The sequence below is a fragment of the Phaseolus vulgaris genome, chromosome 2, assembly GCF_051622355.1.
Source record: "Phaseolus vulgaris cultivar YP4 chromosome 2, ASM5162235v1, whole genome shotgun sequence".
Lineage (NCBI taxonomy): Eukaryota > Viridiplantae > Streptophyta > Magnoliopsida > Fabales > Fabaceae > Phaseolus > Phaseolus vulgaris.
Genome location: NC_143499.1, coordinates 46,630,373 through 46,646,286, shown reverse-complemented (window position 1 = coordinate 46,646,286; position 15,914 = coordinate 46,630,373). Strand labels below are relative to the sequence as shown.

The 15,914-nt window shown below is 27.1% G+C and overlaps 1 protein-coding gene and 1 non-coding gene across 2 annotated transcripts; one reads left to right on the top strand and one right to left on the bottom strand.

Moving 5' to 3' along the window:
* Positions 1–2,620: 2,620 nt before the first annotated feature.
* LOC137812669 (protein SPIRAL1-like 5) lies at positions 2,621–3,272 on the bottom strand. Its single transcript, XM_068614817.2, has 2 exons — positions 3,025–3,272; positions 2,621–2,895 (listed from the first exon to the last, which is right to left on the bottom strand). The coding sequence occupies exons 1-2, from the start codon at positions 3,220–3,222 to the stop codon at positions 2,821–2,823; spliced, it is 273 nt and encodes a 90-aa protein (XP_068470918.1). The 5' UTR covers positions 3,223–3,272; the 3' UTR covers positions 2,621–2,820.
* A 9,078-nt stretch (positions 3,273–12,350) lies between these two features.
* On the top strand, positions 12,351–12,471 carry LOC137813179 (U5 spliceosomal RNA). The gene has a single exon (XR_016519083.1). It is a non-coding gene; the product is annotated as a U5 spliceosomal RNA (small nuclear RNA).
* Positions 12,472–15,914: the final 3,443 nt, after the last annotated feature.

Here is a 15,914-nt window from a genome sequence, read left to right as displayed (position 1 = left end):
TGTAAAAATGAATTGTTATATATCAACCAATCATGGTTGTATTCTTCTTAATTTTTTCTTCTTGCGAATTTTAATCTAAGTCATGATGAGTTTGGTTGAGCAACTTCATAATCTTATTTAGGATTGACTTATATCTTTTGACTAAGCATAATTCTAATAGCTAGAAAATAAATATTTAAATAAACTTGATTGTACCTTCTTGAAAAATACTATTAAGATTGGGTTTGTTAAATGCTCATTACAATAATATTATTTAAATATTTTTGTTTAAATATGTGGAATTGAAGTGTATGAAATATTTTAGTTTAATTACTTCGCTACAAGAAAATAATGAAATAAAAACTAATTTTATATAAAAAAAAATAATTAGTTATTATAGTGACTATATTATAGACCAATTTTAAAAACTAAAAAAAAATTGTTTCTAAATTAGTTTTTATTTTTGTTAAATAGTTTCTAAATTGGTATCTAATTAACTACCAAAGTTTTAACTACTAGTTATTTAAATTCTAAATTTGGTAGCAAAAACTTTGGTAGCTAATTAGATACCAATTTAGAAACCACTTAGCAATAATAGAAACTAATTTAGAAATTATTTTTTTTAGTTTCTAAATGGTTTCTAATTTAGTCATTATAACAACTAATTATTTTTTGTCTCTAAAATTGGTTTCTATTTCATGATTTTTTTTGTAATGCTTTGTGTATGATTTGTATTAAAAAATTGAACTTTAAGCACAATTCAACAAAATTGACTCATAAGGTGAGATTTGTACTCACTTATATACTACGAAAATGTCATCATCTCTAGTTGATGTTAGATCTTCAACACAACTTTCTTACATCGAAACATGTCAACTTGTAAGTGTGATTATATATTTATGGGAGCGGGCTAAAAAGTTCAACAAACTCTCTCACTAGTATAAAATATACTTTAAATGACTTTGATATTAAGAGGTGAACTTCAATCCTAACTTAACTAACTCGCAATGTCTTCATCACTAGTTGATCTCCAACAATTTGTGAAATTGAAAATTTGTACCTTATTTTTTATTTATAGGCGTACGATTTGTATATGTAAGGTTGTAATTTTTATTAATGATAAATGTTTTATATGGTTATATTTTATAATATTTACGTTTCAATTTTTTATTTTAAAAAGCTTCTTGTAATTAAATATGATGTTAATTTAACTATTAAAAAGAGTAAATTTAATATTTTATTTTCTTTGAACATGTTATTATAAATCTATATTTTTTTAGAGAAAAAGAAGAAGAATTGGACAAATTGGAAGAAAAGTCTTTAAAGAATGAAGTCAAACTTAATGTGAAAATAAATTTCGAATTATTTATTATTCTTGGTTGTTAACATTTTGAGATTGAGCATTAAATGTCTATATGATACCTCACATTTTCATTTTTTTTAAGACTTAGTGTGAGAAACATGGTTGAATGTGTGAAGTCTGATATTATAAATATTGTGAGTTAACTAATATGACATAGTATTATACTAATATATATTCCAATAAAGAAAAAATGACACATTAATATAACCACGAATATAAATTCATAATGTTTTTATTACTAATTTATTTGGTTAAATTCAGTTCAGTTCTAAAAAATTCGATCGTGGACCAGTTCGTTGTTATTTAAACAGTGCAAATTGATTAATTGTGTTAATTCAAAATAAAAGTTTGTCAGTAAAATATCTCTTTATACCAATCATAAAGAGTGTTTAGCAGAAAGAAAAAAACATGTAGAGTGTTTAACTTAGACTTTTTTTAGATAAGTTTCTCTGTATATATAATAGTTTAATTTATTATTATTATTTATTTTATTCAATTTTATTCTTTTATTAATAAAATATATATTCAATTAAGTTCCACAATTTATAAATGCATTAATATAATTTTTTTAATTTTAAATTAAGTCTCTCAATTTTAAACATATTATTATAGGTTAAACATATTTATAAGAGAACTAATTCAACCATGATTATTAATCTTTTACTTGGCTCCGTACATGGAAGAAAAGGAAAGAGGAAAAAACAAAAGTTGTTGGAATTGAACATGATCCAGGAAAATGTAATTGAAGGACAAAAACTTAATTTTTCCAGCTGCTACATCATTCGATTTTGACTATATAAGATGATAACTGTTTTAAAAGCAAACAGTGCAGAACATGGGGTGCCTTATGATTGTACTTTCTGGAATAAACCATTTTCAAGTACAAAACAGAAAGCACACTTTAACCACATGTTTGCATACAAATTAAAAATTAAAAAGGAAGTGTACCTCGACAGACATTTATATAACAACAATCATCACTGTTAAAAATTAAATTCAAACCCAATGAAGTGAATGAATGTCAGAAACTCCGAAAGCTCAGTGTAACTCAAACAAGAAAGTTATCTGTAGATCATGAATGCTAATGTCTATTGCTAGCTTTTAACATAAAAAAAAGAGTTCAGTCTCAACCAACACAAATCTGAAAAGGAAACTCCCGTCTCTTATTTATTCTGTTGAAGTAAAGCAGAAATAATAATACCTTCATTTTTTGAAAGTGAAATTAACTTAACCAATCAGCACAAGGTGTGCGAAAGAGTAGAAACAAGGCAATAAAAGTACGAGAAAAACAGACCTGAACTTTATGCAAACCATGAAAATCAAAGCAAAGCAAATAAAGGCCACACTTAATTGAAGTAGGTGACAGAAAGCCCACACTGATGCATTACTTTTTCTGGAGACAGTACTTGCAATATAACATAACTGAATTTGAGAGAGGCACCCGGAGTAAGGGAGTTGGAGATAAAAGTGAAAAACCATCACTTGTCTCCGAACAAGTATCCTAGCGACAAGTGTCCACCGGGAACCGATTTGACTTTTGTGGATGGACGATTCTGATGATGAGTAATTTGCAGATGCATGTGGAGAAGCATAGATAAACAAAAAAATGAAGATGATGAATCATATAAAAGCATCATCATAATAATCTCAGCCATATAATTGAATAAGATTGATAAACTTACTGTTAGAAGATTTCCCAGGTGTTGACCCTGAGAAGGAGGAGGATGAGCAATGGGAGGGTTATTGTTATCCATTTCAATGCCATAAGGTGGCAATGAACATGAAACTGTCTTTGGAGGAGAAGGCTTTGGCTTCTCTTCTGACCCAAATAGGTAATTTAAGGAGCTTTGTCCACCACCACTTCTTTCACCTCGACTCATTTTTCAGAATCTCTGATCTTTGCTAAATAATTCACTCATTCTGCCCAAGGGCTATAACCCTATATATATTATTGAGTTTGAGGTAAGTTTATTATTACTCTAATAACATTTAATCATTTTATATACTGTCATTTTATGCCTTCACACTATCTGTAATAAGATCATCTTATGTTATATGTATGCAATTTAAACTCAAAAGTCTGTCAATTAATTAATTCAACTACTAAATGTATTAAAACACTTCATTTATCAACTCTATTAGTAGTGTTATTATAATTATTACCATCTACAACTCATTTTATTAATATTATATTGAATAATTTAAATTTTATTTTAATAAAATATCTTAACTTAATATTTCAACATTAAAATAGTTATTATTTTGGTTGTTTTAAATAAAGTCATTGTAGGTATCTTTTACTACATAAAATGAAACAAATAGTTTATGTTTAAATTGCCGTTATTTAAGTACGATATATTTGGATGGTTTATTAAGTTTTGTTTATTTTTGGGATACTACTTTTGTCGATGACCGATGTACGCGTACACCCCTGTTTGTTTCCACGGGATGGAAAGAAATTGAAGTGAATATGAGTTCATCTAAAAAATAAAGAGAAAGAAGAGACTACCTAAGGGAATGTCACGTCAGACGTATGAAGTTACGCATGTACCCTTGTTTTTTTCCTCTATACAACGCCAAACCCTTGTTTTTCTCCTGCATGCATTGTTGATTATATTTATTTTATATATAATATAAATAACATAATTTCAAAAAACATAAATAATATTAAAAATATCTAAATAAATTAACTTAATTAACAAAATTAATTTAAATTAATAAAATGAAAAATAATAAAATTATTTTTAAATATACAAAATTATTTTTTTATTTCTTTGAATTTTAAATTGTTTTTTCTTTTAGTTACAATTAAAAAATTAATTTTTTTAATTAAATATAGAATCCACAAAATTAATTATCATTTTTTTATATACAAGGATAAATTTGTAATCTTACAATTTACACAATTAAAAATAATTTAAAATATTCTTTTAACCATCACATCACTCACATATTTCAATAAACTTTTCTCACACATTCATTCTAACATACCTCAATCCAAACACCCTCAACTTTCTTCACAAATCTTCACACTTCCACTCCTCCATACCCTCAACTTTTCACTCCCCCACACCCTCTAATCCAAAGAAAGTCTAAATGCTTATTCAATCAATCATCACATTAGAGTTTGTATAGTAAGTTAGCTAAGTTAAATAACTTATTCTAACAAGTTTTTCAGGAATTTATTAAAATATGCTTAAAATTTATTTTTATAAGTTCGAATCATTTTCACATATATTTTAAAGTCACATTAATTGGACCACGTGTTATATTTATCATATGTCTTCAACCTTGCTCACGTTAGGTATCAAATATTTTCTTTATAATTAGCAACGGTGATTTTTGTTTACTATTTTCTTTTTTGTTAAAACAAGTTTCTTATAAACCAGTATTACTCAAAGTTTTTGGTAATTTATTTATCTTTAAACTTGGAATTTTTTTTATCCGAAATTAATGATTAATATTTTGAAATATTAAGATTAATTTAAAAAATAAATATCTTCAAATAAATTATTTTTCATATTTACATATTTGTAATAATCCTTTAACTATATATTTAAGATATAAATTTAGTTATTAATTATTTCAGTTCATGTTTATTGTTAACTGTAATCTACTTTAGGTGATTGATTAGTCATTATTGTGTTTATAGAAATTAAAACTACTTAAGAGCATACATGCATCTATATGCATTTACTGTCTCATATGCATATCTGTATAATGGGATATGCCGCGCGATTATTAAGGTTAACGGAAGAGTGAACTGAATTATCATTGTGTGATCTCAAGTGGGAACAAATATTAAAATAAAGTAAAAAATTATGTGAAAAAAAGAAGGAAAAAAATACAATGTAAAAATTAAAATAATAGGTTGTCGTGAATGACAAGATGTATTCTTCATCACATATTACTAAAATATCTATGACTTCTTTGGATTGGAGTGTTGATGAAAGGAAAAAGAATTTTGTATTAGATATAATTAATATAATTAACTTTTATAATAATATTATATTATCTGTTTATTTATTATAATAAAAAAATAAATAACAGTATAAAGAAATAATAAATTATGTTATATGTTAATTTAGGATTTTTTCATAGAGAATATTTTATTTGGTATAATAGGCTTTCACCTTGTGAATTTTTTATGAATAGGTATAGTCTACCTATGTATCATTTTTTTTAACATATGAGTTTCGGTCTAGTCCCCCGTATTTTTGTATGTGATCGTAAATGATTGTTGTTACTTGAAATATGAGTCTAGCTGAGATCTTAAGTGAGATCTTAAGGTTTAGGGTTTAACATAGTAATGCCTAACATGAAAGCTTTTATTTAAAAAAAAAATTAATTATGTTTTTATTTTTGCTCAAATCTTCGGTCTTATAAAAAAAAAAGTTATGTTATTATTTTATTATTGAATTGTGTTTAATCTTTTGTAAGTTTTTTGTTATACAGTAAATGTTACTTTTTATACCGATGATTATTAGATTATTAAATAAAATGGTGCATAAATTAATTATTCAACTATTAACTTATTTCAGTTTATCGTTCACTTACTATTACTAATTCGTCAACGAGTTATACATGCATACATATATATATATATATATATATATATATATATAAATTGTAAACCATGTATCCTCTATCCTTATAAATAATAATACACTAATTTTATTATTAAATAACAATTAATTTAGAAATAAAAAATAATTAATTAAGTTAGATATTATTTTATAAATTAAAAAATTATTGATACTTAAAATAATTTTTATTAATAATAAAAGTTTATAAAATAGTTTTGAATACAATATCTAACAATAACTATCAATATTTTAGTCAATAACTACTTTAAACTATAAATTAACCACTAATTTAACTAAAAAATTATTTAAAAACTAAAATACTTAATAGTTATAATTTCATAACTAATATTAGATATTAATTAATATAAATTATTTTAATTATATTAATAATTTTTAAGTTGATAAAATAATATCTAAATTTAGTTAATGATTAATTATTTTTTATTATTAAATTAGTTATTATTTAATAAAAAAATAGTATAATGAGATTTTTTATAACAAATAATATCTTCATCAACTCAAAATCTTTATAGAAATGTAATGGTTGGTTAAGTTTCCTCATTGTTAAGTAACTTATTTATTTATTTTGATCCCATATGATACTCACATCCTCACCTAAATTCCAAGTTCTTTAATAAAAAAAAAGTACAAATAAAGATAATTGGTGGTGAATTGTGTCATTCATGAACAAGCTAAACTAGGTGAGGTGCTTGTCTCTATCTTTACGTTGGGTATGAGACATTAATGGTGTTAAATCATGATGATGATAGTGGCACTAACCCAATCAATATATAATCTTTAATAAAGAAGGGAGAGAATGAAATAGGTTTGTAAGATTAGAGTTGGGTTGGTAGGGATGTTGTAGGGCACAAAATAGACTAGGAAGGGGTCAACCAAACGTGAAAAGTCCTTGTTATGCCTCTCTCTAGATACAATCTTTTGTCAACAATCAATCACCTTAGTCACCATGCCTACACCTCGTACTAATTCATTTTATTATTTCAATTTCCAAACTTAAAATTCTAAAATATATAGAATAGGTGATTTTTTTTTTAAATACTGACAATTCTTTTATTATTATTAATGTTTAAATTGTATAATAGACGACCATTTTTTAAAAGTAAAAATATTATAATTGTCAATAGTAGTAAAATCATTCATAAAACATACAATAAACAACAAATATAGGGATTTATGGAGAGAGATAATTAGAGTAAAAATATGAAGCACTAAAAAATACGTATGGTGGGAGGAGAACGTTAGTTGTAGAGTATGAAATAGGAAAATTATAAAAGTTTTGGAAAAATAAGTAATTAGTTGGTGTACCACTATTAAAAACTTCCCCAAATTGTATAATAATGCAAAGTTGAAGAATAAAACATTCATAGAATTAGGGAGTGGAGAGAATAATAATTGGGATGGTGTGTTGAGTGGGAAATAGTACAAGTTAATACAGTGATGTAAGAATTAGTAGGGAACACTTAAAAAATAAAAAAAGATGATAAGATGATAGGAGGGTATGAAATTATATTGTAATAGTAAAATACACATTTAACTCAACCTTTACAAAATAACATGGAAGGGGAGAAGATGATATGTATACAAAATAAATTCACTTCAACATTTTGCTTGGAAAATAATTTTAAATAGAATGATCGTAAAAGAACAATTTAATTGATGTTTTGTTTGTATTAAGAGTGGATTTGAGATAATTTAAAGAAAAAACCTGAAAAAATTAGGATTGTTGATTAAGGTAAATAAAATAGAAAATGTAAAAAAAATGTATAAAAGTTTGTAAGTGATGTAACGGGTGCTATTGAAATTGTGTTTTTTTTAATTGATGAAAATGTAAATTTATAAATTTAATTTTGTATTTGAAAATTAATAAAAAAAATTGTTTTATTTTTTTAGATTATAATTATTTTTAATTAAAATATTTTTTTTATTTAATAATTATTATTTTTATAATCTTATTTATATTTTTTATGTTTAGATTGTAACTTTAGTGTACATAAACATTATTATGATTTGAGTTTAAAATGAAAAAGTTAATAGAGTAAATTATAAATAATTATATATATATAAATAAATTCCTTCTAAAATATGAAGAAAATTTAAAACTGGAAACGGTATTTGTTTTCTGTGATTTTCACACTTTATTCTCTTGGTCGTTGTGTTTTTTTCATGTAGAATCTTCTTTTCGCTTCTTAGAAACAAATGGACCATAAAAAATAAATTGTAAAATAATGCATGTGTCATGTGTGGATCAATGAATGAAACAAGTTATTTATTTTTTACGTTCCAAAAAACTAATTAGATATAGAATATGTGCTATAATTGGATATTTATTATGTTCCTATTACCAACCTAAAAAACAATTCCAAAATTTTAGTGGTCACCAATTTAATAAGAAAGAAAATATAATTTAGAGAAGTGTGTGGATGTCTATTATTTAGACATTGTGATAATATAAAAGTTCTATTATTTTTAGAAATTGAAAGATTGATGTAACATAAGTGTCTAATGTATCACAGTTGAAGATGTGAGCCTAAATTAGAAACAAATATCTAATGGTAATTTTTTCTTACCCTAAACTAGCATTTTAATCTAGTCGTGTGTAAGATCAATGTATAAGTATATTATAAATCACAACAACCAAAGAGGTAAGCAAGGACACACATATTGCAGTATACAAGTTGGAGATTTATAAAGTAGATCAAATTAGGTAAAAATAAAACACAAACACAATTCAATCGGTGGAGGCTAATAGGAATAAGTGGGAAGTAGTGTTAAATACGAATAGAAAATGATAAAGTATTTTTTTTTTTTTTGAGAAAGCTTGTTGGTTTTTATTTTGCAGGACAAAGAATACCATGTTTAATCTTAAAAGAAAAAAAAAAAAAACTTCATATGCTAACTAAGGTTGAAATTAAAAAAGATAGGAATGTGAAGGTAGAAACACTCGACATAGTCATACAATAATGGAGCTAAACTAGTTGGAGCCAATAATATAATGAAAAGTGTAGGACAAACACTTTTGAAATGACATCCCAAACATTTGAACTTGGAAATAGTAAACAGAGATATCACTCAAAGCATATATGTTACAAAACAAATAAGTAGAATGACACATGGAAGAAGACAACAATATTAACGTTGTAATTGAATGGATATGTGGAGTTCTATCTACCTAAAAAGACAACATCTCTAATATAGGAAATTGATGTTTTTAAAAATATAAGAATAAGATTTAAGTGTTAACTCTTAAATTTCTGTAGTAAATATTGTGTAAAAAGGTTGAGACATCTTTATGTAATTTGTTTATTAGTACACATATATATTCTTTAATCAATAAAAAAAAGTAAACAACAAAATTAAATTTATAATAGGTAATACTTTAAATTTTTTGAATTAATGAGTTTTTTTTTTTGTGTGTGAAATATATGCTTAATCTTATTTTAAAAACTTGGATTGAACAGAGACTTTTTGACCAATTAATTACAGATTGAGATCAATCCAAATCCAAGTAGAACCTACTAAGTAAGAATTGATTAACGATTTTGAACACTAATTAAATGAGTCATTCTATAGTATGTGATTCACGTAAACTTCGTTGATGAAAGAATAAATTTAAAGTTTAAATATTAAAAAGCAAAAGTAAAATTCAGAATTTAAATATTTAAATTTGATTTCTACATTTTCACCTCATTTAATTACGATTTCTCTACACCTAATCGTAAAAGTAAAATTGAATATACATTAGGCTCAAATAATTTTAGAAGTCCAAATTCAACTTGAAAGCTTTGGTTTTATCCATTATGATTCGTCGAGTTCATAATTAATTCAACTCCAATATGCTAGATGAAATATACTAGAATATGTTTTAAAATCAATAAATTAGTTAAACTTGTTATGTTATTTTTATTTTATTTTCTTATGTCGTTAAAATTAAAAATAATTTAACATCACAAATTGAAGCATACAATAAAAATTGTAAATAAATAAATAAATAAATAAATGTAATAATAATTTAAATTGAGAAATAAAAAATTGAGAAGTTTAAAATATGAATCAAACTTGATGAATACTCATTAGATAAAATAATTTAAATATAATTACTTATCCAAATAAAAAAAATATATACAAATTTAAACATAAAAATAAAAAAAAACTAAAAATTTTAGTAAGAATTTAATTATTTTTCAAAAATATAAATAAAAAATTACACAAAAATATATTTTTGTCTAAAAAATACAAAATTTATATGATCATATTATTTTATGTCATTTTTTTAACAGCTAGTTTATCAGTTAGATATATCAAACACGTATAATCCAATAAGATAAGTTCTTAATTCAAAATTTATAAATTAGAAACTTATCAGCTTAATATAAAATAACTTATAAACTACTCATTAGTTTATAATTTTTTATAAAAAAAGGATTTACATTTCGAAACATACACTAGAATAAATTTATCCAGGGTAATATGATTACAGTCCAATTTAGATTTAAGTAAAAAGTTTCTGAAAACTAAAACTTTTTTTATAGTGAGGTCCACATTAAAAAAATGATCGAGAACATGTTTTTAAAACAAAAAAACTAAAACTATATACTTTTTTTTTTCTTAACTAGTTATAGTTTTTAAAAGATTTAAAAGATTTAAAATCTTAAAATAAAAAGTCCCCCAAGACTTTCGGATCTCGTAACTTTGACTCAGTTATTTTATCTAATTACTAAAGGTTATTTAAAATCAGTCCTGGGAAATTATGGTAACAAATGTAATAAAATTTGAAGTTTGCCAATGAACAATGAGTAACTTTTCGAGTAACGCTGGAAACAAAAGTGAAAATGTTCATCTTAGCAACTTCACTTATACAACATTTAGCAACCACATATTAGAAGTTATAATTTTGTTTAAAAGCATCATTAGTAAAGTAAAAATGGTGTTGCAGTCCTAAACCAGTAATGGTTGAATTATGATGTGAAACTCTTCAAGGAATGCCTCACTAAATGTATTATCAAAATTCCTTTTATTTGTCTACTTTTAATTTTTTTAATCTTCAGACAAAAATAAACACTGTTTTGCCAAAAACATTCAATGCTTCTTTGACCAGACTTCCCCAAATAATTATACTGAGCAAGTGCCCCCAGCATATTTTCCCATCATGATTGGCATTACATATGAACATTAATAATTGCATTTTATTTTTTTCCCGTTTTATATATCTTCTTATTTCTATGGCTGTGGTTGATTAGTATTATGTGTTCCGCATGCATGGAACTGAAATTATCTATAAATTAAGTTGATGATAAGCTCGTAAAAGGAACTGTGAACAGGATTTATTGTCTGTGCGTGGAACATACATAGGAATTTCATAAATTATATACGTTGGATTTCTTCCTGTTTGAAAATAAAAAGTTTGATTGTACGTGCAGCTTTATGAGAGATCCAACACTTTCTTGGATCATAATGTGTATAATAAAATCATCTGAATGTAATGATTTTATTATAGTTTTCTTTCTTTGACAGATATCGCCCACCGAACACTACATTCTTACCCAAAAGGACAGTGAAATAATGTCAAAAGAGACAGAAAAAACATAATGAAGGGTATCCTCTTCTCTCAACTCTCTTACTTATTTCCATTAGTCAGATTTCCCAATACATGAATTTTTTTACTATAATATAATGTGATAGGGTGAAAGGTGAAAACTACCTTGATCTCTTGACCTTGAACAGTTGATATGCCATGAATCACAAATTTCATATCCAACAAATTTACCTTATCTCATGTTACATTTTATGTTGTTTCAACCACTAGGTTCACCATTATAAAGTTTTCCTAAAGGTCCTATGATTTAGTTTGAAGTTTGTATGGTTATGGTCATCAAGCACAACTCTTGAGGAGTTTCCCTTTAGACCCCATGATTTTAATTTGAAGATTGTATGAATATGGTCATCAAGCCCAATTGTGGTGTGGTGGATTCCTAGAAGTATGGAGGCATGTTATTTAATTTGTAGTGTCATTATGAAAATATACTTAAATATTTACTTACAATTTAAAATTTAGGTGTTATTTGTTATATTTTCTTACATGTTTCGAGCTCACTCTTAAAGTTTCTAAACCCCAATATAAGTAATCATATTGTGCTTGGTCAGTTTCCCAAGTGCCAACTTACAAAATCTTAAGCAAAATTCAAATAACTTGGAGGGATAATTACTCCTTCTTTATGTACACTGTATATAAAGAATTGAATAATTTTTGCATCTATATCTGCAAGTTAATATTGAGAATTCAGTTACTCTGCTGGAGATGTCATGTGAAGTGATCGTTGCTTGCTTAGTCCAAGTGTCTGAGGCGTCCAAGTATGTGAATAAGCCCATATCGGTGGGTTTGCTAAGAGCTAATACATTACATATGCTATAAATATATGTTCAGCATGCGAACTATTCTTTCGCCTTTTACTAAAGAATACCGTGTTTCTGTCACAATTTACGGCATACATTAATTTTTGGAAGAGTTTCCTTTATTGGAAGACTCTGCTATTGTAGTGTAAATTTTAACGTTTATCATATGCACCTAAGAGGTTGTTATTTGATGAGTTTCACTCTAGTAGACTCTGTTCTTTAAATTATCTTTATCATGCATTCAAGTCTGTTTGTTATTTGATGAGTTTCACTCTAGTAGACTCTGTTCTTTAAATTATCTTTATCATGCATTCAAGTCTGTTCTCCAAATCTCTTTGAAAGTACAACGCTACGTTTTAATTCATTACATGGTAGTTTTCATTTTTGTTTGTACTAATTATGTAGTATAATTTTCATGAACTGATCTTTTTATTGTAGTGATGTTATAAATTGGTCTGCTGAAGTTTCTAGTTTAAAATATCTTTAATGTGCAGTAATTTCATTTTGGCTGTTACAATTCTTGACAAATCTTGCTCTAAGACTTTCGTTATTGTTGTGGTTTTTTTTATTTATTTGTATCCAAATTGAGTGATGATATGACCTGTAAGTTGAAACTCATTCTATGAAACTGATTTATTTTGATAACTGAATAGTTGTTTTTTTCTCATTTTTTAACCTATATTAAAATTCTTTTGAAGATATCAGAATCAAGATAAAGGACAGTTTTACGAAGGGAGAGGTATTATTGCAGAAAATTAAAGTAATTATTGTCTATTGCCTTCTTAGACAAATTGGTTATTTAGATTGTTGTTGTCAAAGTACTCTATGAATTAAGCTTACTAACTAATTTTGGTGTTACATATTATTTCAATTGATGACAGTGTTTTTGGTAGACAGATATAGAGTATTGTAAGGGGCGATAGACAAATGGGAAAAAAAAAGATATATTTCTTTTCCAATTTGATTTTGTTTTTTTTTGTCAGATGTTCATTATATAGGAAACTATTCAATCACAAATAATAATAATACATAATATCAGTTAAAGGAAGAAAATGAAAAACTAAATGACTGTAGATACAATATACAAACAACCAAATTCTTGTGCATCATTCAGCCGTGCTCCAAGCTAAGTGACTATTTCTGAATGCAAATCTCCTGCTGATGAGGCTAAACAAATTACAGAGGCAATGAAATGAAAAACACTAACCACTATCTTGGATTTAATCTGTCCTCTTTTCAGAGATGATTTTGTGTTTCTGAACCTGTTCCTGTTGGAAACTTCTGCAGCTGAAACATGCTGGAGAGGGTTATTCATCCTGTTAAAGGATCTGAAGTAAATGGATGGTTTGATATGAGATATTTATCAGGTAGTTGTGTTTGAAAAATACCAGGATGAGAAGAGTACAAGGTTTAGGAGTTTATATAGATGTCCAATTATCTTATTAGAAAATTGAAACTACACTAGAATTTATGTTATAATAAACTCATCCATTTCTACTTCACATGTGAGTTATTGTTTTTTTAATTTATGTCATAATAAAAAATAATAACAAATAGGTGTGTCAAGTAAATTAGTCAGAACTTCAATCCTACAATAATTTCTCATTTGTGGGATACATTAGTTATTTTACTCTTAAGAGTGTTCATTAATAAAAATATTAAGGATGATAACATTTAAGCTGACATCATTTTTCAATTGATAAATATTATTGTTCCTGCTAGGGAGATGGGACCTAGAGAACTGTTGAAGTCTTCTTCTCCTTCCTTCGGTTGGTCAGGTGACTGGGTAGTGAACTGAGGTTCTCTTCGTCCTCCTGCTTCTCCTTCGGCCCTTGGCCTCGACTGAACACCGGATGGTGGGGGTACCTGCGAAGGCACTCCGACGCTCAAGTCAGTAAAGCGGGTGGTCAGCTCTCAGAGTGATAAATGACATCCCTTACTCCTTGGGATGCGTACTATTTATATTATTCTAGTGGGTCTACCTTGTTGGGCCCATTTATCGAGGTGGACATCTCTTAGGTTTGCATTACCTAATTCTTAATGATAGATTAGCTTCACTGATCTTGGTTTGAGCGTTAACTGTAATAGGGGTCGGCCATCGGCCAAATCATCATGGCATGGGTCGGCCATCGGCCATGTTCCAGTGGTATCGGTCGTCTCGGCCAAGTCTTTTAGGGTCTCGGCCTCTCGGCCAAGTCTTCTAAGGTCTCGGCCCCTCGGGCAAGGCTTCTAAGGTCTCGGCCCCTCGGCCCCTCGGCCAAGTCTTCTAAGGTCTCGGCCTCTCGGCCAAGTCTTCTCAGGTCTCGGCCTCTTGGCCATACCGGTACAATTATAAATGTTATATTATTTGTCAAAGGTTTTGATTTAAAAAATTTCAATTTAAATTCAATCAATAAAATTTTGAACATTTGTTTGCTTATAGTATTGATGCAATTGCTTTGCTTTTTAATTAACACGTGCAAGTGGTATTGCGACTGACTTTTAAACCTTCGTGCTGGTTTCTGGTATGAGGTTTTGGTCATTAGTTTTGTTTTCTTTATTCCTTTAATTGGGACCAATCAGTTAATTTTGTTTGCATTTCTTAATAGCAGCTGCAGTTGGCGGGGACTAAAGCATCAACTTGTGTATATATTCAGATATGTAAGTACTTTATATTATAAAAAGTGCTGAAGACAATTTTGCTGCCAGAGAATCAATTCATCTGCTTATTTTTCTCCCAATTTCTCTTTGTTTATGTAATATCATTTGTTACAGTTTTAATTCTCACTTGTTATCACTCACTACAACTATACACTCAATGAGTGTGGGGGGTACAATTCCGGCAGTAAATTATGAACTTTCAGTTCCTGATCAATCTCTTATACGAGCTTGTCTTGTCTATTTAGTAAATTCCTATATTAACATATAAGGAAGAATCTCTATATGATAGATAGCAGTTGAAAAAAGACACTGTATGCTATAAAATATGAAGTTACAAACTCTTATAGAGAAATAGAGAAAACTAATTTAATGCTAACTAACTACCTCTGAATCCTTGAAAACCATTAAATCAGAAATCAAACTCACCCTATACACCTATGGATCCCTTGTATCACGAAATTGAGTTTAATTTAATCCCTCTTTCAATTGTTTATCCACTTTCCTGTATTTGAAATCCATCGAACTAAACCAACTTATGTGTCTCTAGGTCGCTTCTTAGTGAGTCAAATTAAAACATAGACCAATTCCATATCAACTTGTACAATTCTTGAAACTGTAGATTTAAAATGACAGCAATCTTGTTGATACCAATGAAGGAAGAAGGTGGATCAGTTTAATAAGTAGCACATAGATTTGGAGAAGAAAAGACAAAAACATTTGTAAATCTGCATCCTCCAATTTTGTGAACGTCTAATTCTTTGCTTGAAAAATGAAATACTAGGTGCGTCTTCAGTATGATAGGAATTTTTTTTGAGTTGTGAAAGAATTTACACCAACTCTTTGTTTTCTTCAAATGATTCTCTTCACCTAGACCTAGAACGAGTTTAAGCTTAATTATTCCTCATAAAACTAGTTTATAAGTTTAGAATTGTTTT